Source organism: Lepisosteus oculatus, chromosome 4 (assembly GCF_040954835.1).
Source record: "Lepisosteus oculatus isolate fLepOcu1 chromosome 4, fLepOcu1.hap2, whole genome shotgun sequence".
Classification (NCBI taxonomy): Eukaryota; Metazoa; Chordata; class Actinopteri; order Semionotiformes; family Lepisosteidae; genus Lepisosteus; species Lepisosteus oculatus.
In genome coordinates, this window is record NC_090699.1 from 63,271,069 (window position 1) to 63,292,018 (window position 20,950).

Sequence of the window (20,950 nt, forward strand, 5' to 3'; positions counted from 1 at the left end):
ACCATCACCCCCAGAATTAGGTATTATCAATACTATGGGTAGAAATGTTTTACTGCAGTGAAAGTACAAATGTACTGTGATGTAAAATAAAATGGAGTGTTTTAAATAAAACAGATTTTGAGCAGTACAGAAGAAGGCATAATAAGAACAGAACAAAGTATTGAGACTTGCATCCCTCAAAGATAATGTATTTAATTGCATTGTTTCTAATTTAATATGAAAGATTTTGACTTTGAAGTTAATTTCAGCTGTAATATACAGCCATTGTACAATAAAGCTGCACTAGCAGATGTAAGCCAATATTTCTCGGACATGGTCTGTTCAAAAACATAATACTCAGCACTTAAAAATTCTTTCCATATAAGCACTAATAAGATCACAATGATTGATGATCACAAGTAATTATTAACAGAGCTTAAAACTCTAGCTTAACCTAATAAATGCTTAGGGCAACTCTGTTATAAAATCTTCAAATAATTTAACTTGAATAACTTAAAGACACAGGTTTAATGCAATACCACGAAACAAGGTTGTCTTAATTTTTTTTTATTTTTAAAAAGTTCACCAAGGACAGGATTCACAAAATTTTCCTCTACTTATATTTTAAATATAAGAATTTGATCCAGTAGAGGAAAGGCATTTTAAAGCATGGCACGGAGGAATCAAGGCACATAAGAAGGGTCTGGCATTTAACTGTGACAGTCCACACACCTGCTTCTTCAGGCTACCCTGCCAATAGGACAGCATCTGAAAGCATACTATTAATAGCACCAAACTCTGCCTCTTGTCTTTGGTATGGCAAGGTACTAAATTCATTCCTCAGAGCGTATGCCAAGTCTTATCAGGACTTGGAAATCATTGGTTTAAAGTCTTCACTTTGTAATTCAACAAGGACTATAAGATACTGCTGGCATAAATGCTTAATTAGAGACACGTTTCTCCTGATTCATAAAATCCAAAAGCAATGAGATAGAAGAAATCAGAATCCCTTCAAATAACATTTGGACATACTTTCAAATGCTACAAAAAATTAGCTTCGTATGTAACTAAGATCCCTGCACCCGGAAGACGTTGCAAAAATTTGGAACTGATAATTACGTTTTGTGCTTTTCTTATTAAAAAAATAAGTTACAGACCGAGCATGCATTAACTTGTAGATAAACTCAACCATTTTTTAACTAGATATTCCAGGCATTGCATATGGAAAAATGTACATAAGGAGTAATCAACTGAAATGCACTTAAAATACCCTTTCACTTCCTTCTAAAACTTCCAGAGAAGTTACTAACAAACATGTACCTTGTGCATGCCCTGAGTAACATGTCTGAAGTCATTTTCTTGATAGGAATATACAGTCTTTACAAAGCTGTGGAACAGGAACAAAGATTGTTCAACCATTTACTAAAATGAATTGCTTGTTCTTATAGAATTAGAAAAGAAATGTGTTTCAAATCGCGTGCAAATTGTACACACTAAGTAAACTAAACCTTGTTCCATTCTAAAGTAGAAAATTCTGCTCCTGCAGAACAGTTCAGAAAATGCAGATCTTGATGATCAGGTGATAAAAATATAAAAGAGACACACTCTGCATACTCTTATGAAGAGTATAGAAACGTTAAGCCTGCATAAAACAATGTCCAACTTTAAATATTATAGCAATTGTATTATAGCAAATGTATTATAAAAGGCTCCTGGGATTAAAATGCACCAGTAAAATAAATATATACATTATATATTATATACATGCATAAAAACAGCAACTAGAGTCCTACTGCATCTTGTTCAATAAAGAAAGCGTATTTTCTTTAGTGTTGGCCTGAGAATGGCAGACTCAATGAGAGCAACACTACAGCTTCCACTGATTGATATCAAGCACATGAGCACTGCGAGTGTTACTGGCGTGAGCTGTTGTCCTTGGCGTAAGATACTAATACTTCTTTAGCTCGTCTGCCCAGTCCTAGGGCAGTAAATCCCAAAATCTTTTTGGCATCTCCAAGAACTTTACTCTCTGGAAAAGAAAAGATCATTGCGCTGAGCAAACAGCTACCCATGCATCTAACACAAACACATTACAGAGAAAGATGGCACGAAATGTTTTTTTACCCATCTTTCACGCAAAAATGAAACAATGAAAAACAAAGGAAGGATTCCCATCTATACTTCCCAAGTCTAGAAACTTTTATAAAAGTTATATTTCCATGCATACTCTATAACTAAAAAAATTACATTGTTTAACTTATTATTATTTAATCATAAGGCACCTATTGCTCCACATGTTGGAACTGCTTGAACATTTCAGAGTGACTCACCTGCACCATAATAGTAGAGAAATGCTGCACCAACAGCAACACTGAAACAACTGATAAAGAACAGTGGACCTGCAAGGCAAACACAGTTTGACTGTCCTGGTCTATTACATATTAAACTAGTTAGTAAAACAAGAGCTGATGACAGGCCTAGCATGAGCAACATGGATACTATGGGGGTGTATAATGATGTTAATTTAATTGACCTTTACATGCTAAACACAACAACAGACTTTACACCCAAATCGCATACAGAAGTGGTTCCTTCGTGTGCCTTTTTGCCAGGAAGTACAGGATACTTATCAAGTTAACTGGGCTGTTTGAACAACTATCAGTATATCCTGAATGAAATCTACGCACCAAGGAGCAAAATAACATTTGGTCCAGCACATTAACAAAGGGGACCATTTGAAATGTGAAGTCACAGTGACCTCTTGAACAAACAGCTTCGTAGCACAGGCACAGACGTGAAAGGTCACACTAAGCTCATATAGGACCCCACTGATTTATTCTGTTATGAGCAGAAGGAGATCTTTCATGATCTGATTTATGTGGGTTTACCAAATGTTATACTGCTCCAGTGCATACAGCTTTCACCATTACTGTTGTTTAAATAAGCCAGGTAGCTTCATAAACATCTTATAAGTGATGTTTTACCTCATTTGTGTGCTCTACACTGTAGACATATTGTAACGTGAAGTCAATTAATCACAGTGTCATAATTAATCTATAGATGCATGTGCCTTTGAAAACTATATTCCAGGGCTACAGGCTCTGGACCGATCTGAGAAGATATACATTAATCAAACTTCCACTCAGCACAGGGGCACTACACGCTGAATTAATACCAAATCAAACATTTCAATCCCGGTTTAAAATGTTAATGTCTGTGTGAGTCAGTTAAAGACTATTCTGCTGATTTCTGTCAGATGACAAAGACTGAAAGAAGATCTTAAACAGGTTATAGGATCTACCTGTTAAAATCATTTTGTATCGGTAGACACAGCCCTCAACAATAAAGGTTTTTCCATCCAATATTCTAAACATATTACTTCTTTTTCTAAAATACAATTTTCCTTATGACAAGATTACTATAAATTTATTTCAGCAGCCACATGCAACATGACGTAATACAGTATACTGAACCAACATACTGTTTTTGTGACATACTTCAGTAAAAGAGGCTCTTTCCTATGTCTCATGTATCCTGGACTGTACAACACATACAGCAAACAGAAAAAATGTTAATACTCTACTCTAAAATGTTAGAGAATCCTAATGTGTTAAGACACCAGTTAATGGCATTTAAGGGTTACTCTCAGTATCTCTCTCACCCTTAAACACGTTGCCAGAGTTACTGTTTAACCTGCTGTTATGCTCTATCAATTAGTATTTCATTGAATCTAAAGAAACAAAATACAAAATAATAAATTAAAAAAGGCAGACTTCCTTGGAGAGCCACTGCTCAAGAAATTTAAGAATGCAAGCACTTATAAAATGTAGGATTATTAGTATTATATGGTTTGATTTACCCCTGTCATTAAGAACAAATTTCTCTCTGAGGTCTGGGTGATTGTTAGTTCCTTTAGGCTCTGCTGTTTCTGGGAACAGAAGTAAACAGTTATTTCCACTGCACAAAACACACAGCTAAATAGTAACACATCAACTGTTAATGTATCATTTCTTTTCAAATCCTTGATTACAGTACTATTTTACATCATTTGGTAAGAAACATGCTGTAATTAGAGGTGCAGAAAATTAAATTAAAAGGTTTGGTAGAGAAATACACTGTTGCCACAGAGTGGTAGTTATTTTATGTGGGTGAACAAGGAATTAAACCCTACTGTTTTTCTGTACACTACACTTCACAAGAATATGTTTTAAAAATCAATAACTCCATGTGATACGTTATCTAACCATGCATAGAAATATGACGTTAAAAACAATTCATGAGCTATTACTCATGAATTCCACAAATGAAGCTGGCTGATATGAAAGTCTGGATGAAAGATGAATGAAACTGATCTGGTTTGAGAAATCAAAAAACCCAGATTCTTTAATAGGACAGGAGAACAGACCCAGGAAAACTGAACCAGGCAAGCGTTTCGACATCTGTCCTGATTGCTTCCAGAGAACGACAGGACAGAAGCTTTGATGATGGCTAGAGAAACTCACCTCTCTTGCTCATTCTGCTTGGCAGGCTGACGTAGATGTCCTCAGCGTGGATCTGCAGAGCTCTGTAGAACTCGTGACAAGCTTCCTCTCCCTTCTTCTGCAAGTGAGTCAGGAGCTCAGCCAGTCGGATGCCAGTGGGGACTTTCAAGTTTCTGAACTAGAGAGCAAACAAAGGTCACTCTTCTACTGAAGGGAATGACAAATGCTACCCTGTCCAACAATAGTCGTCCCTAAGGCTTTTAGCTATGTCAAGACGATGAAATTGACACATTTTTTTACAATACTGAGGATTAAGTTATTATTTTAAGGACATACAAGAGAAGGTATTCAGGATTAAAACAAAAGCTAAGAAAGCGTTATGTTTTCAGTGATGACTCTAAATCAAGGCTCAGGCTCACTGTTAATCAAATGGACGTGTGAATCTCTTCTAGTGACCTCCTGTACCCATAGGTCCAACCAAAATAATTTCTTTGGTTTATGTAGATCTCTGGTACCAGCATCACAGGGTTTATACACCAGATATTTATAAGAAATAAGATATTTATTTAATGCTTACTTGTCGACTACATACGCATTAGTAAGTCAATGTAAAGGGCTGATTGAAATGGCTCAATATGATTTCTTTTTATACCATTTTTACTGGCTTTTGCTCTATCCGTTCATCGTGAGGGTAGTTCAAAACATAAAACAAGACATACAGTAGCTGATGCATAAATATAGACGCATATTAATATTGCAAGACTGACTCAGAAATGCACTAAGGTCGAATTTGCAGTGTGTATATAAAAAGCATCTTGGGGAAGAGTGAGCTGCGGTATAGCTATATGTCCTAAAAAACGTGTCGCTGTTACAGTAAGTCGCTTCATAGCAAAATACACTTACTTTCTGCGCTTCCTTGTCAGTCAGAATTTGTGGGTAAATTCTGTTGAGCTGCAGAACAAGTCTATCAAGAAGCTCCGTGTCCAGTCTTCTGTCTCCTCTCAGATAAGGTGTGTCCTGAAGCAGCTGATCATGGTAACTGTCTGTGATTCGTGATACAGCAAAGCCCACACTTACTGTATATTCGAGTGATGTTCTTCCGCTCCTTCTGTTAAATGCTTATTAATGCATAGTTTACTAGTCTTTCGTGATAGTTACGGGCATTGAAACAGAGCAGAACTGTGGATCGAAAATGTCCCAAGTCCCGTCCAAAAGCAGGAAACAATATCCCTAATTACTACTAATGCTTCATTTGCTGTTTTTTTTGTAAACTATATGTACACATTTGCGGTTCAGAGCATTTTTTATCTAGAATTATATTTATAGTAGAACCCAGCATGTAACGATATGGTTAACATGAACACAAAAACATTTTCAGGGCTGTTTCCCTCTTGCATTTAAAGATGATAATTGTACAATACAATAAAGCCAAACTCTTGTCTGTGCATCTGCGTGCAATACGAGCTTTGTTATTACTGCCAAGTGTCTACACGTCTCCACCCTGGAAAACGCCTTTATGACTCATCGCAGTAACTACAGTACATAAAACAGACAAAGCATATGCACTGCTTTAAAGCTTAACGAGTACCTCCATTTAGGAAAATAAATATAGAGCAAAACCGAAATGAAAAAAAAACATGCATTTCAAGAGTAATATTATGTGCAAAACACTTGTCAAATAATAATTTACAATGACTTTGAAAGACTCTGCAAGTTGTTGAAAGTTCGTTCAACGCCGAGGTTGCCAAATCTGGTGCTGTTCTACACAGCAACGAAACCTCAATAAGAAGAAAACTGAGTTTGAACAGAGTCAAATTGTATTCGTGGTCGTTACAGTGATCACACACCTTATTGCAGCTCGGGGAGTAAGGTCAAACAACAGCCCCCAGCAGGTCGTAACGCTTAACCCAGCTACAAGCTGTACAGCGGCACCAGGTGGAAACTGTACTGTACGTGAAACACCCCCACAAACTAGTCCAGATGAGTCAAAATAGTTCCAGCTTTTTTTTTACTAACCTGACATAGTGGAAAACTCCTGCAACTTCTGTCTTTCTGACAAGTTCCCCTCTCACCCCCCCCCCAACAACTTCCTCAATTCTGTCCCTCCCATCATGGTTGACCGGGAAACCCAGCACGGCGACGTGGGGTTAATGCCCTCGTACGTCACAGGCGCGACAAGAATCTCTTAAGGTGGACTGTATTTCAGAAGTGTCAAAATCGTTAAGGTGGAATGCAAGAGATCCTTGTAGTATTTAAACCAGGGTGGGGCAAACTCTTATAGTACGGCCCGCGGGCCAGTTTTAACCGGCCCTTGAGGTAAAAACATAAATTAGTCAATATTCGCTATATCCCACCTTGTTTGGTGCTATTTTTTTCTTGCATTTCAATATTCCTGCCGTTAGACGGCGCACGAACGCAATACCATTTTGATTCACCGGTTAAGAGGGGGTCCATCGTGCTGGGAGGAGGGAATGAGTGGCGTGAAAAAGCGGAAAGTTGACCGTGAATGCAGCCTTCAACGAAGAATGAACTGCAAAATACTTTTTCACAGAGGTTGGAACAAAGGCTGTATGCTTAATTTGTAAGGAAATTGTTGCAGTGTTAAAAAAAAATACAACCTCAGTCGGCATTTTTCTAACAGACATGCTGACTATGCTAGCAGTCTGTCATGCCCGAAGAGCGGGCTAAGAGCTTCCAAACTAGCCGCTAGTTTACAGTGATTAATCGATTATCCGAGCGCTCTTGCTTTGATATAACCAAACAGCATGATTCATACATACTTGAACCTGCTTCAAAGAATGCGTTCAAAATTATTTGTACTTTTCAAAAATACTTGAAGACCAAGAATGAATTAAAAAAAAACATTATTCGTCGCTGTTAGTATTGACTCTCCTTTGTGAGAATGCACGTAAATAATAATGATTGTTGTGAGCAATGAAGTCTGCATATCCCCAGAGATCCCTGCTGTATTTACTTTCTTTGTCCAGGAGATGGTACCCTTGCTACACAGAATTTATTGGCCAATACATTGCACGCCAGCCGGCAGCTGTATCACCCTGCAGCTCTCAGCTGGCTACCCACTGAAGCTAAGCAGGGTTGAGCCTGGTCAGTCCCTGGATGGGAGACCACCTAGGAAGCTATGGTTGCTGCTGGAAGAGGTGTTAGTGGGACCAGTGGGGGTGCTACGGTCTGTGTGGGTCCTAATGCCCTAGTATAGTGGCGGGGACACTATACTGTTCTGGGCACCGTCTTTTGGATGAGACGTTAAACCAAGGTCCTGACTCTCGGTGGTCATCAAAGATCCCTGGGCATTTAGGGACTAGGGAGTTATCTCGGTGTCCGGGCCAAATCTTCGCCCTCGGTTTTCAACCGTGGCCTCCAAATTGTCCCCATGTGTGATTGGCCTGCACTGGCCCTGAGGTGGACTGGCTTCCTGTCCAGGGTGTACCCTGCCTTGCGCACATTGCTTGACGTGCCATGACATTGCACGCCTTCTTGGTACATGGGATGGCTGGAGTATATAAGAAGGGATCTAACCAACCATGCCTGCTCTTTCAAGTTCAAGTTCATTGTCATTACACTCATATACATGGTATATGGTATAACGAAATGCTATTTAGCTAGCTCTCGGACATAAGTAGTACAAAGAGAAAAAAAACAACAACAACAATACAGTTGTGTAGCAAAAGAAAGACAGAGACAACAGGCAAAAAAAACAAGAACAGACGATGTGCAAAAAACAACAACAGGCAATGTGCAAAACAACAAAAAGGTAACAGGTTATGTGCAAAAATATGCATCAACAGAATAAAATAAAGGGATACAAAATTATGGGGAGTGATCTTTTGACATGTACAGTATGGTAGAGGTAGATTTTCAATGTGTGTTTGGGTTTTTGGTAAGAAAGAAAGGAAGAAGGCACTGTGAGGTTCAGATCATAGGTGAGAGGTGAGGTGAGAGAGGCTGTATCCAGCGGAAGGTCCACAAATGTTTGCTGGTACTGTGTGTTTCATTTACATTCATGGATTCTTCCAGAACATTCAGCAGAAAACGAGAAAGGACCTTTCTACGTTTAGGAACGTTTTTGGTAGGAACAAATTTCCGACATGACTTATTTTTTATTATTCCTTTACTGAAAGAAAGTTATCTGACGCGAAACCCTGTAGCTGTAGATCCTAATTCTAGACTTCGAGAAGTTTCAATAAAATAGTGCGTCATTCTACATGAAAGTTTCTTTCATTTCCTGCTTCTGAGGGCAGTACAGACCGTGGCTGCCAGTTCTGTAGTTGGGTAGCTCTAGATTTCTGGGTTTGATTCTGTTCGTGTGTTTACATGTTCTCTCCGTGGGTTTTTGCTGGATTCTCTGCTTTCCTACAGGTTTTTCCCTGTTATCCGTGAGCTTTCTGAACATGGCATGATATGCTCTTCCCCATTCATGGGCGACATATAACATAAGGAAATTTCCCTTTACAAACTAAAATACTGTCTTTGTGCTCCGACACTGCCTACATTTAAGTGACAGCTGTAAAAATACCTTTTTTTGAATCTTTGTCCTCTGTAAATCTCAATGTCTCCTGGGCCACCCCATCATCCACTTCCTGGATTAGAGCCACAGAATATAAGGTTCGTTACACAGTCTTTGCTTTAAAATAGGTTTAACAGCCGGAGAGCCTGTACAAAAGGGGATCATCCTATGACTCGTTGCATTTCTGAAATGTTTTCTGAAAAGCCTAGAGCAAACCGCGCCCCCAACATAAAGACAGAATAATTGCATTTTAGGAAAGCAGGCTCTCATAGCAAAGCAAAGCAAGAGTGATGGGAGTAGGTACATAAAAATAATCACAATGAATTGAATTTGCACAGTATTTTTTCATCTCAGTGGCTAGTGCTTTGGATTCAGGAAAAATCTCTTCATTCATTACCGAAGTGCAGCAAAGTCTGCTGGGTGACATCCAGCAGACTTTACTGTAGACGTCCACTTACAGTAAGGCAGTGTCACGACCGCCAGCCAGCAGAGATCAACCCACAGAAGAGCTAACCAGTGCCAGCAGCGGGTTAATAATAACAAGCGCCGCTGCACGTGTTAATCCATCAACACCCACTCTACCGTGCGGCACGCAGCGCTATTTAAACCATCCTAACTTGCTTCTCGCAGCTCGGTATTGATTCCCTCTCCTACAGAGCGCCTACCTCGCCTTTTGTTAGGAACCCTCTTGTGATGCTTCTTTCAGCTTTTGAACTACCTTTTGCTTCCGACTACGAACTCGCCTTGCGTTTTGGATTGGACACCTGTTTCAGTATCCACTGTACATTCTCCTTTGTCTGTATAGGATCCTCATACCTCAACACCTGGATTCGTTACAGGCAGCATGTCAGATTGTGGTGGTTTGGGTTGGAATGGAGCTAGCTCACTGGGAATCGCAGCCCGGCACTTACAAATAATGCCAGTGAAAAAGTGACCAAAACCTGGCTAATCTCCTACTTCAACTTTTTCTTTTTATCTGTTGGATCATGAACCTTAATTCCAAAGTCATTGGTGAGCCTTTAAGACTCCTGGCACAGCTTAATGCCCATCTGATGCTGAGGAAGGCCTGTGCCATCATAGAAAACCCATCTCATATCCTTCATCAGTCTTCTGACCTTTTGCCTGCAGGAAGACATTGTCTCTGTCCACAGCGCAATGGGAGTAAATTTAGCTCTGTTCTAGTGGTTCTGAAGCTTGCCAAATAATGAGTGCAAAGAAAGTTTTAGCAATATGATCTCTCTTGGACAGAGTCCCCTCTGTAAATGCACGTGCACTTTGTTACAGTACATTCTCATAAACATTTTATGGACCTTTTGCTGTTGTTGTTTTTTTAATAGAAATAGTGTGAAATGGTTTTTACTGCTTTTCTTTGATGTGTTGCATGTTGTGCTGCGTGCTGCTTCAATTGAGCCTTGGGGATGTATGTTTTGAATTGAATTGTCCAAATGACAGCACCACCTTGTGGCACAGAGTGAAGAGCACCTCCTGCTCATGCACTGTACAGTATATCTTTTACAGCAGCAGGCCTCATTTCACTTGGAGGTCTTCCAGCCCAGTATGGACTAGGACCAGTTTAGCTTAACTTCTGAGTTTTGACAAGAAAATCGAGCTAAAAGTGCTATAACTGCTGTCAATGTAGGGGGTAGTGCGTGTTCCTTCATTGAAAACATCCAATCTCTTACGAGTGCATATACAGCTAAACCCTAGTAGGATAACAAAATAAGACATCTGTTTCAGTACCACAATTTATTGCATGAGAAGAAAGGTAAAGACATGAATAAAGTGTATTTTTGTTCTTCTATGGATGTAGCTGCCACAAAGAAAATATGCCATAGAAACAAGGAGGGCTATGAACGAACAGGTCTGAAAAGCAATCTAAATAATGGTGAAAAGCACACTTCTACCTCAAAATGTTTTTCAGCCTGAAAGAGATTATAACAGAAATTAAAAAGGGAGCCTTCAAGCTCCGAGGCATATTGTAAATATTATGATTCTGCTGTCTGCTTTTTAGATTTTAATCAGACTGATTCATCCAGGATCAATTGTAAATCAAGGACTTCAGGGTACGGCAATGAAAGGCTTAATGCAGTTATTGATATACAATTTTATACCGAGAACAGACCACACTCTGTGACTCCCTATTACAGACACCACAGAGAGCAATATGGTTGTCTAGGTGAGTGATAGTGTAATATAACAGCAGGAGATCAGAAACCGGTAAATACAGAAAACAATCCAAACTCAAAATTTGGAAAGTCAGCATTTCTTGTGTTTTTAACTGGGTCATACAGCCAATAGTCTGCACACGTTCCCTTTTCCAGTTGTACAGCACCACTGATGATACATCTTACACTTGTTTTAAAGATAGTCCAATCTCTGGTATCAAAGAAGTTCAAACAAGGTTAATTCTGAAATTGTAATTCTCTTAAGTTACAGTTACAGAGTTTTAAATTTGGTAATGTTATCCAGTAAATATTGAAGAAATGACTCTCCTCCACTGTGGTTATTGCAGTTAAACCCGCCTGCATGAATATTTTTGCTTAGTCAGAGGACTTATTTTTGTATATTTTCTGTGGAAACCTTTACATATCCAGTGTCATTAGATATATTTTATAGTTACAAATTACTTTATAATTCATTTTGTCCAACCAGCATACCCAATGACAAAATAACCAAACAGCAATAACTAGTTTGACTTTCACTTCCATTTGGTGTTGATAGTGGGATGAACCTTCAACACAAAACAGTTTTAGCTCACAGTCTCACTTATACTTGATTTTATTTTCTGTGCACCTTCTTCCCTAAAAAACCTTTAAAAACCCTAAAAAGACCACCAATCCATTTCAACACTTGACAATGTCCACGCTCCTCACACACAAGGACAATCGTTGTGCGGTAGTTAGCCGAGTTCTCAAAGGAAACTTAACAATGAAAAGATTTTGAAAAAGAGACCTCTATCAACTAGGCATGACCTCCCATTAAAAGTGCAAATTGTTCTTCTCTGTAATTCTTGGAGTCAAGTTAAATCCAGTTTAAGGCACTTGTGTGGCTAATTTGGTCTCATAAATAGTGTGCGATCAGCTTCACACAGACATGACATGCACGTGGTGCTCCTTGTTGTGAAGTGGATGCCAGCAAGTCCCATAGAGTTCTTCGCCTGACCTCCTACTGATCGCTGCAAAGTCACATTCTGGTGGATTGCACATGCCTGGAATCCAAGTTTTCTTTGCCTTACAAATGACAGGTACCTCATGTCCTCTATAAGGGACAGGAACACTGACTTCACGTGGGCATTCATGACACCTACAAAAAACAGCACAATGAGTGTTGTTAGTAGTGCTGAACCAACTGCTTGCCATTCATTCTACTACATACAGACACGGCAGGCTAATGAGCGTATCAACTAATTCTAATATACTGTATATATGACTTAATACTTTCCAATGGTTTCAGTTATGCTATATCTATTATATGACAATTTGTTTCATTAAGGATAATATTTATTATGTGACAAGAAAACAGAAATCAGAGAATGTTATGTTATTAATCATCAGTTCTCTTGGAGTTTATGAAACTGAGAATAAATAATCTGGACAAGAACAGTGCAGATTAGACAGAAACACCAACTATTCTAAGCAACTGTGTATTAAAAAACTTTTTCATAGCACGTTTTCAAGCTTTCAGCGAAGCAGAACAAAGAGATCGATGACCACTCATTGTAGCTGTGTTGTGCTGTTGTGTTTTTTATGTACCACTTGGGCTTGTATGCTCATTACTAGCGAAGGGTGCTGGTTTTTCCCTTCGAGCTCATTAATTTTCAGCAAGGACTGCATCTCGTCTAACCTTTTTCTGCAGCTCACAAGAGCAACTATTTTTGTCATCCCTTCATTAAGATAAGAGAGAGAGAGTGTGTGTGTGGGTTTACCAAATAGTGTTTTTGTTCTGAAAGATAAAAATCTTTTTTTTATGCCCAGGTTTGAAATAGGCTCTACCTCTCAGTAATGAAATACATCATGCATATTAACAATGTAAACAGCAACTGCGGAGTATTCTAGTCACAGTGAATGTGCATTTCCTGATCTCATGATGAATAATAAGGTTCCTGTGATGAGAGAAGGAGAACAACAGGCAGTGGAATTTGGGTCAGTACTGACTTAACAGTAAAGTACCCAATACAACCTGTGCGCAGTGCCGCCCTTGAGCATGAGCAACATGAACCAATTATTGCAAATCAAGTTAGTGATAAACCATGACTGTATTCATTGCAGACAATAACAAAAAAAGAGAATGATGTCTGCGTTAGATGCAACTTCAAAACATTTCCAGACCCACAGTACTTGACACAACTTCAGATTTCCATCAGCAAGAGTTGTTTGTGTCATTAAGGAACTTAAGGGTGGGTGAAAGTCTGTTTCACTTCCTCGGAAACCTCACCTGCAGAAACCCTGGTTGTCATATCCTGTGTCTCTAAAGTCGGCCCTTACAGTCTTTGCCCCGGCTTTGTTGTTGTTGTTGTTTCTTCCCTTGTGCCGGTAATGGTAGGACTGTGTATCTTCCACGTCTTCGCAATTCATCGAGCACCGTGACTGCATGTCCCTGCAAACACAGTATTTTATTTCCTGCTGCCCCTGGTTCCGCTGCACCATGGCACATTGAAAAGCATATTGTCCTAGCAGGGCCTGTCTAGAAGAATAGGGGCCTGGCAGCACTGACAGCTTTGCGTCTGTAAAATATGTACAGGTACAAACCTGGGCTTGAGGAGCAGAATTCAATTAACGTCAAGATTAAATAAGGGCTACACGACAATGACAGCTAATGACAGCAAGAGAAAATGGAGAGGATCTGAGGAGGAAGACTTGAACTATATACTCCTTATTTGTATGGTTTATATTAATTATATATTGTTCCGATGGAGAAGAAATAATATTATTTTCTGGCACCCAGCAATGTATGAGAATCAGCTCCAGTCACAGTAGCTCCACTGGAAGAGCATACTGTACATAGGGACCTTATACTGTAATAGAGCTCTCACAAGGATATACAGTATTACTGAACACACTGCTGAAGCAGGCCCTCGGCAAACAGACAGTTCTTCAGAATTTCTATGAAGAAAACAAAGCCGAAGTCGAGAATGCCTCACCTTTCCTGTCTTCTTTGTTCACTTTTCTTCAAGCATTTAAGCAGGCAGCAGGTCAGAAAGGCCATAGACATTAGAAGGATGACAGCACAGCTTACAATGGATGCAATCACGGCCACTTTAAATCCAAAATCTTCATACCTAGACAAAGCTTTTAAAAAAGCAACAAAACCATGTCACTATTATATTATTCCCTCAAAAGTAATGGGGAAAAGACAGGGTGATAGTTTTCGTTACGTAGATTATATACTGTAATAATACCAGCAACTCCAAAAACAAAATCCAAAAGACTGTAGCCACCAGACTGAATTTTCACAAAATGTTGATACATACAGAGAAGACTCAAAAATAAAAAAAGAAATAGCTTCCATTTACTACAAGAGGATTTGCACATATGTACATCTCCTCCAAAACGTTTTCTTATTCTTTTGCTCAAATTATAATCTAATGTTCAAAGCTGTATAGCACAGAAAGTACAGAAGGATGGTGAAGTACAGTATAGTTTAGCTAGCCTGCTAACTGCTTAGACCTTTGTTTGTGGTGTGATAACTGCCTTCACCCACACATAAATCTTCACCAGCTTTTTTATAATGGAGTAGGTGGTCGGCACAGTTATGCAGAATTGAGAGCAGAGAACCACAAAAACCATAAAAAAATATAAATGGCTTCACAAAAACACTGGAGTGGTAGAAGCTCTAACCATATACTGTACTGTAGCAAGTTGGGATGGTCTATCATTAATCAGTAGCCAGAAAGTACAGATGCTCCAGATCTGTGCCATCTTTGTTCAGCTGACATTGGCTACTGCATGCAACATATTTCAGTTTGCATTTGACTGTGACTCTGCACCTGCATGATACAACTTGGAAACTCTTTGGTGTCTACCATTCCGGAAACGCATTGTTCCTCTTTCTCTGCTTACTTTTATTTTGTACAGCAATCGAAACAGAGACTAGGGTTATAATTTAGGGGGACTTCTTAACAAATATGTTAACTTCACAGTTTGTCTCTACATACTATTAAAACCTTGCGTGCAATGCTAAAATTTAGAATATTGATTAAACAAAGGTTGGGAAATAAGCTTGACTTTTTTTTTCCAATAACCTCCAAAGTGACTCATACATTATTCATGAATGAAGTGAATACCATTTGATTGATTCAACAGCCAATGTTCTTTTTTTCACATTTCTGTTTTGTCACATTATTTTCAAAGGAATGTGAAATCTTCAAAAGTCAAAGTCTGCAAAGAGCTATTTATTTTCTTATGTATTTGGTAAAGGCAATGTGAAAAATACTCTCTCCTCCAACTATTCGACTAAACGTGTGCTCCTGCCAGATGATCCAAAACTCAAAAACATCTGTCTTCTTCTTTTCCCAGATCATTTAGATTTATTTGAATGTTATTTGTACAATCCAAGATCTAGTTCTGTGAGAGGCACAGTGACCTTGAGGGGCAGTGACCTTTATCACTATGAAAACCTCTTAACTGAAGTACAGCTATTGCTAGTTATTATTAAATAGATGCCCTGCCATTATACAAGGGCAGATTTCTAGAGTAAATATTTGCCTGGATCTTAGAAGATAAACAAAATACTGATGGGACCAATGTCAAATCTTCTCAGTAATTTAAGAACAGTAAGATCATTAAGGTGAATTGCCCTTTTACCCCAGATCAACTGGACTGGCCTTTTTTGATCAATAATCACACGCTCCTGAGCAGTGTGGGTGATTTTTCAAATTTTAAATAAAAACAGTTTTTGAATTTGTTTTGCAAGTCAAGGAATACTTTTAATGGTAACACAGATGTAGTTCTGACTACATCTGCATCACCACAATTACCGTATAACATTCTTATAACAAATATAACAAGTATTACAAATCTACAATCTGACAAAAAGTGGTCCACTTTATCAAGATTGGTGTTAAGTAGAATTCACAAGTATACAGATATCTGAGGGTCAGCATTTATAAGTGGTTATGATTTTTATATTTGACAAAAATCTGGAGACTGACATAAAACCTTTCAATATGTGTCTATGTTTGTGGTGAAAATAGCAGCATTACTCAGATTCATCTGTTCTGAGGTAGTAATATTTTATACAAATGTCAAAATACAAACTATTACTTTTATTATATGTTTAAAAAGGATTCTTTAGATGAATTAAACAGAGCTGACAGTCTGTCAAAACAGAATATTATAGGAAACATTCCGTTGCTTTCAGCTTGTCAAGATGTCATTGAAATTGTCTAAAAGACTCTAAATTAAAAGCCCTCAAACGAAAGTATTGAAAAGCTTCTGCCTTCTGAGTCAATGGAAGACAACAAGAAACAATAAAGCTACTCAGTACACATTGCACACACTCCATGACCCATGATATTGACAGAGACCTGCAGAGGCAGAATATTTCAGATTGTGAAACTGCAAATACAAAATATGAACTCTTTATCCATCTCTGTGTGCAGATGAGAAAATAAGATCCTTAATGCTGTATTGTTAAATGCAATCGGCCAGATTGAGTTTTGCTTAAAAATCACAGAGAAGTATCCGCTTAGACAGGTTTCCTGCTGAAACTTCACTTGGTTGCCTGGACGTTTTCAGCATTCAGAATAAGGGGTCTTACATAACAGACTGCAAACCCAACGCGTTCCTGTGCATTCATGATTGGCTTTTAACATAAAAAAAGCACCTCAAAAGTTGCAGTGCCTGTCAGGAAATGCTGAGCAGCATTTAAACCCGAAAGATCAGAATAAGTGTCAGGAGAAATCGCTCAGGCGTCACAATCTGTTCCTGCTGTGAACAAGCTAGAACCTTTTGCCTGTGGCTTGCGAGCACGGGAGTGAAGACTACGATGGTAGACACCAAACAACTGGTTCATGTGCACAAACATCCTGTCTTTACTGGCTCAACGTTCCATTTAATGTGACCTGCAAGGCCGATTCAGCTTAAACGGTGGGTAACATACTTCTTCACGCGTATAGGCAAAGAGAAATGGGGCTGAAACGAGCTTCACAGGGCTCCTGTTTGACCTTTCCTTACGTTTACAGGTGGGGGCCACTGCTGTCCACTCTGTGCCGTTGCTCCTCCAGATACACGAGACGACTCCCTCTCCTATGAGCCGGTGCTTGCTGGGACACTGGAAGGAGATCACTGTGCCAACGCTGGTGCCATCACCCTGGATCAGCTTCAGGGTGCCCAGTGATGGCAAAGGCATGGGGTTGCACTGCCCTGGTACAAACAAAAAAGAAAAGAAAGCGGGGCCAATATTAGCAGATACGTCAAAGAATGTCTTCATCTTGTCATGCAGTGGGGGCAGCACGGCACTGCTGGGGCCCCGGGTTCAATTCCTGGGCTGCTGTCTGTGTGGAGTTTGTATGTTCTCCCTCCAGTTCGTGTGGGTTTCCTCCAGTTGCTCCAGCTTCATTTATGATCTCAATACTTGCCACCGTGTTTAATGGACAGAAAAGTGTACGGTGGTAATTTATTATTAAAAGTGAAAGAATTGCTTGCGTAGCTGAGGTTTAGAAAGTTTGTCACTGTTTAACAGCTGTCCGTGCCTTGAAAAAAAAACACAGGTCTCAAACTGTTACATTTTTACTCGCACAACTCAGCACTAATGGAGCATTAAGTCAATGATTCATTATGATTCTTATAGTATTTACTTGTTTCATGAAGTCCAAATCAGGCCACCAAACAGTTTTTGAGACTCCTAACACGACAAACGCAGTTTCCCATAAAAGCCACAAGAGGTCACATCCTTTGCTGTTACACAAACAGAACAGCATGGACTCACTGTATTTGGCATATTTTGCGTTGATATAACGTTAACATCTCATTTTGACAAATGAAACACCTTGTTACAGTATATGTAAAAAGAGATTTAACTTACATCCTACCCAAAATCATATATATATATATGTTACAGTAATACAATATACATTACAGAAAAAATACCACAATAAAGTTATGAACATTTTTGTCAAGTGTACATTTAAATTTCGCGACTGTATACGACAATCAAGAGCTTCTCTGTGCTGATAAGCATCTCCTTCTCTACACATTGCCTGCTGTAATTAGTACACCTCTTGTGTTCTCGGTATGCTTAGGTGGGGACAGGACTTGTGAATTCAAATGACTCCCCTGTTTTTGTTATTCAGACCAGTGAAATCAAAAATAAATGTTAATAGACACGAGTCCATTGCAAGTAATTAAGGTTTTGCATAGCAAGTCATGAACTATGTTTCAAAAGCATTACCGAGACATTATTTGCATTTATTTCCCGAGTCAATTGATGGCAGTAAACAACAAAAACGTTGACATTATAGTCGAGCAGTACATAGCACGCTATAACTTTCACTTAAAGAACTTCAAGATGCTCTCAAACGGACATTAACCGTATACATACGTGGAATATACAGTATCAAGTACTGTATGTACAGTATCTAAAGTATATATTTATGTATTCAATATGCATGTGTGCTTCAAATGCAACTATAGTATGCGCTTCCTGTATCAAAACCAGGGTTATTCACTTATTTATTAAGCGGAATGATGTTTTTAAACTTGAAATAATTTCCCTATTCAGCTAGAAACATTGATCCTAACAACTGCTGGTTAAGAAATATGGTGAATTAACTAGTAGTCTAATTAAAAGTACCGCAGTACTCCTTCAGACAGTGCAGTGGAATGCTACAGGGTATCGTCAATACTGCAGAACTATATTGAAATATTTTTATATTGTATTAAGTACTGACTGCTGATCCTGATATAAAGTTACGGTACTTAGACTGTTGTTAAAAAAGCCCTTAACACGCTAAGTTTTATCTAAAAAGCTCTGCGATGCTTCCCGTTTAAATTGCCTTTGAAAAATTTAACAGGTAGAGATTAAGGGGAAAAGACTTTGACTACATTGTGCTGGAATAAATAACGATTACAATTGTGGCGTATTTTTAATATACAAATAAAGTTCAGAATGAACTTCATTATAGAGAATGTAAACACATTTTGCCCAGTAAATCAGACGGACATTATTTCGATGCTTGACCGTAGTTCAATGAGACTAAAATACCCCATTCCTACATTTCAAATAACCTACATTAAAAATGCAAGCCGCCCTCCGGCCGATCCAGACATCAGGATTACGGTTGATTTATGACTGTCCAGCACCTGCGCTTCATTGTAAAGTTAATTATTTCAATTTATTGCTCATTATGGAGCTATGTAGTTTACTAATTGTTGTTTGCTATTAAATTCTACAAAAAAAGAGGCAGAAAAGGCGCTTGAAGCATAAAGGACAGGTTTAAAATCCAAATTTATCATAAACATGTTCATGATGTACAGTATGATAGCATGCATCTTGTTATCGATTTCATCCTGGCCGCGCATCGCTTAAGTCTTTTTAACTGGAGGTGAAAGATACAACAGCTCCTTTGCTTTGGTGATGGCGAGATATAACAGGTATTAGAAATCACCACTATCTCAGCACAAACTGTAACTTGAAACACTGACATCAGCCGATTGCTTACCTGTGTGATTGCGGACACGATTGCCATCTTCTTCAGGAGCTAAAATCGTCCTTGAAATATCAAAGACCGAAGCAGTTACTGTTGACATATCCGGTCCGAAAAATCGGGTTCCTGATTTTTCTCTTGAAATAGGAATAGAAAAAAAAACCCCAGCCAAAAATCAAAAATAAAGGCATAAAACACTTGCGTAGAAAACGTAGATCCAGGTGTTTCTTTTCACGTTGTAGTTTGACAGACTGCTATGGTTTCCCTTGCCCTGCCGTGTGTACGGGGTTTAATTATCCCTCAAGCCTCTTTCTGAATGGCAATATATTAACGATGCAGAAAGGGGCATCATGTCCCAGATGATCCTCTTCTGCGTTTAAGCTGTTCATCAAACTGTGACCGTCAGTCCATGTGCTCCTAGTCATTTGATTCTTTTCTCCCCCATTACTGACACCGTTTCCGAAGCGAGACAAACAACTACTGCCTGGTACAGTACTTCCTCTAGTTAGTTTCAAGCATATATGCACTAGTTCTGCTCTGCGGGGAGAGGGTGGGCGAGGGAGGGTAGAGTATATCTCTTCTTGACATTAAATTCCTGCTCCACCTCTTGCAGTTTTTGTCCTCCTGTAAACGTTCTCTCTTTCACTGCCGAACAAAGAATATGTTCTGTTTCTGGAGTTACTGAAGATGAGTTATATAATTCCAGTTGTATTGAGATGATGCGTTTTTAATCCAAAGCGATGTATATTCACACAGCAGGGCTTTTTACCGGAGCACGTCCAGTGAAGTACTGTGCAGTACCTTGCCCAAGGGGACAGTATATCAGCAGTGCCACACCTGGGATATTTTAAACCTACACCTTTCCAACTACCATTCCAATACTCTGATCACTGTGCTCCACACTGCTGCCCTACTGTGTTTAAAAAAACGATAGATGTCGCTTACAAAGGTATTTTATTAAAATAATTCCCACGTTAATGATTTAGGGCAGGCAGATTCACTCAAAATGGACTATTCGACACCTTACAGACGCTTTGTCCGACTTAACCCAAACGAAATCCAACAGTTTTTCGCTCAGCCGTGTGACAGAATGTCAAGTCTTTCAAAGTGTTTGGATTATTATAAAAAGCAGTTACCATATTGAGGGGGAAATACGTGAATTAAGAAACATTTTCCTGTATTTAGTAAAGTATGTGCAAGGAAAATGCGCTGATGTTGAAGTTAAAATTTTGGCTACTTTCAGCTTTAGGCCTGAACACCGAGATGTTAACTACAGAAGACTGGAGATTTCAACCGCTGCAATAAAACTGGAGATTTCAG

General features: G+C 38.9%; 2 protein-coding genes across 3 annotated transcripts; both read right to left on the minus strand.

The window, feature by feature from the left end:
- Positions 1-530: 530 nt before the first annotated feature.
- On the minus strand, positions 531-6,580 carry card19 (caspase recruitment domain family, member 19). Of its 2 annotated transcripts, XM_015348024.2 has the most exons (6): positions 6,477-6,580; positions 5,364-5,503; positions 4,482-4,638; positions 3,839-3,907; positions 2,310-2,378; positions 531-2,008 (listed from the first exon to the last, which is right to left on the minus strand). In XM_015348024.2, the coding sequence occupies exons 1-6, from the start codon at positions 6,481-6,483 to the stop codon at positions 1,893-1,895; spliced, it is 558 nt and encodes a 185-aa protein (XP_015203510.1). In that variant the 5' UTR covers positions 6,484-6,580; the 3' UTR covers positions 531-1,892. The 2 variants fall into 2 exon arrangements, with proteins under 2 accessions (XP_015203510.1, XP_015203511.1); XM_015348025.2 differs by lacking the exon at positions 3,839-3,907.
- A 4,136-nt stretch (positions 6,581-10,716) lies between these two features.
- On the minus strand, positions 10,717-20,394 carry LOC102693493 (sushi domain-containing protein 3). Its single transcript, XM_069189479.1, has 5 exons — positions 19,646-20,394; positions 17,160-17,348; positions 14,126-14,273; positions 13,420-13,581; positions 10,717-12,288 (listed from the first exon to the last, which is right to left on the minus strand). Exons 1-5 carry the CDS (start codon positions 19,731-19,733, stop codon positions 12,069-12,071), a joined length of 807 nt encoding a protein of 268 aa, XP_069045580.1. The 5' UTR covers positions 19,734-20,394; the 3' UTR covers positions 10,717-12,068.
- Positions 20,395-20,950: the final 556 nt, after the last annotated feature.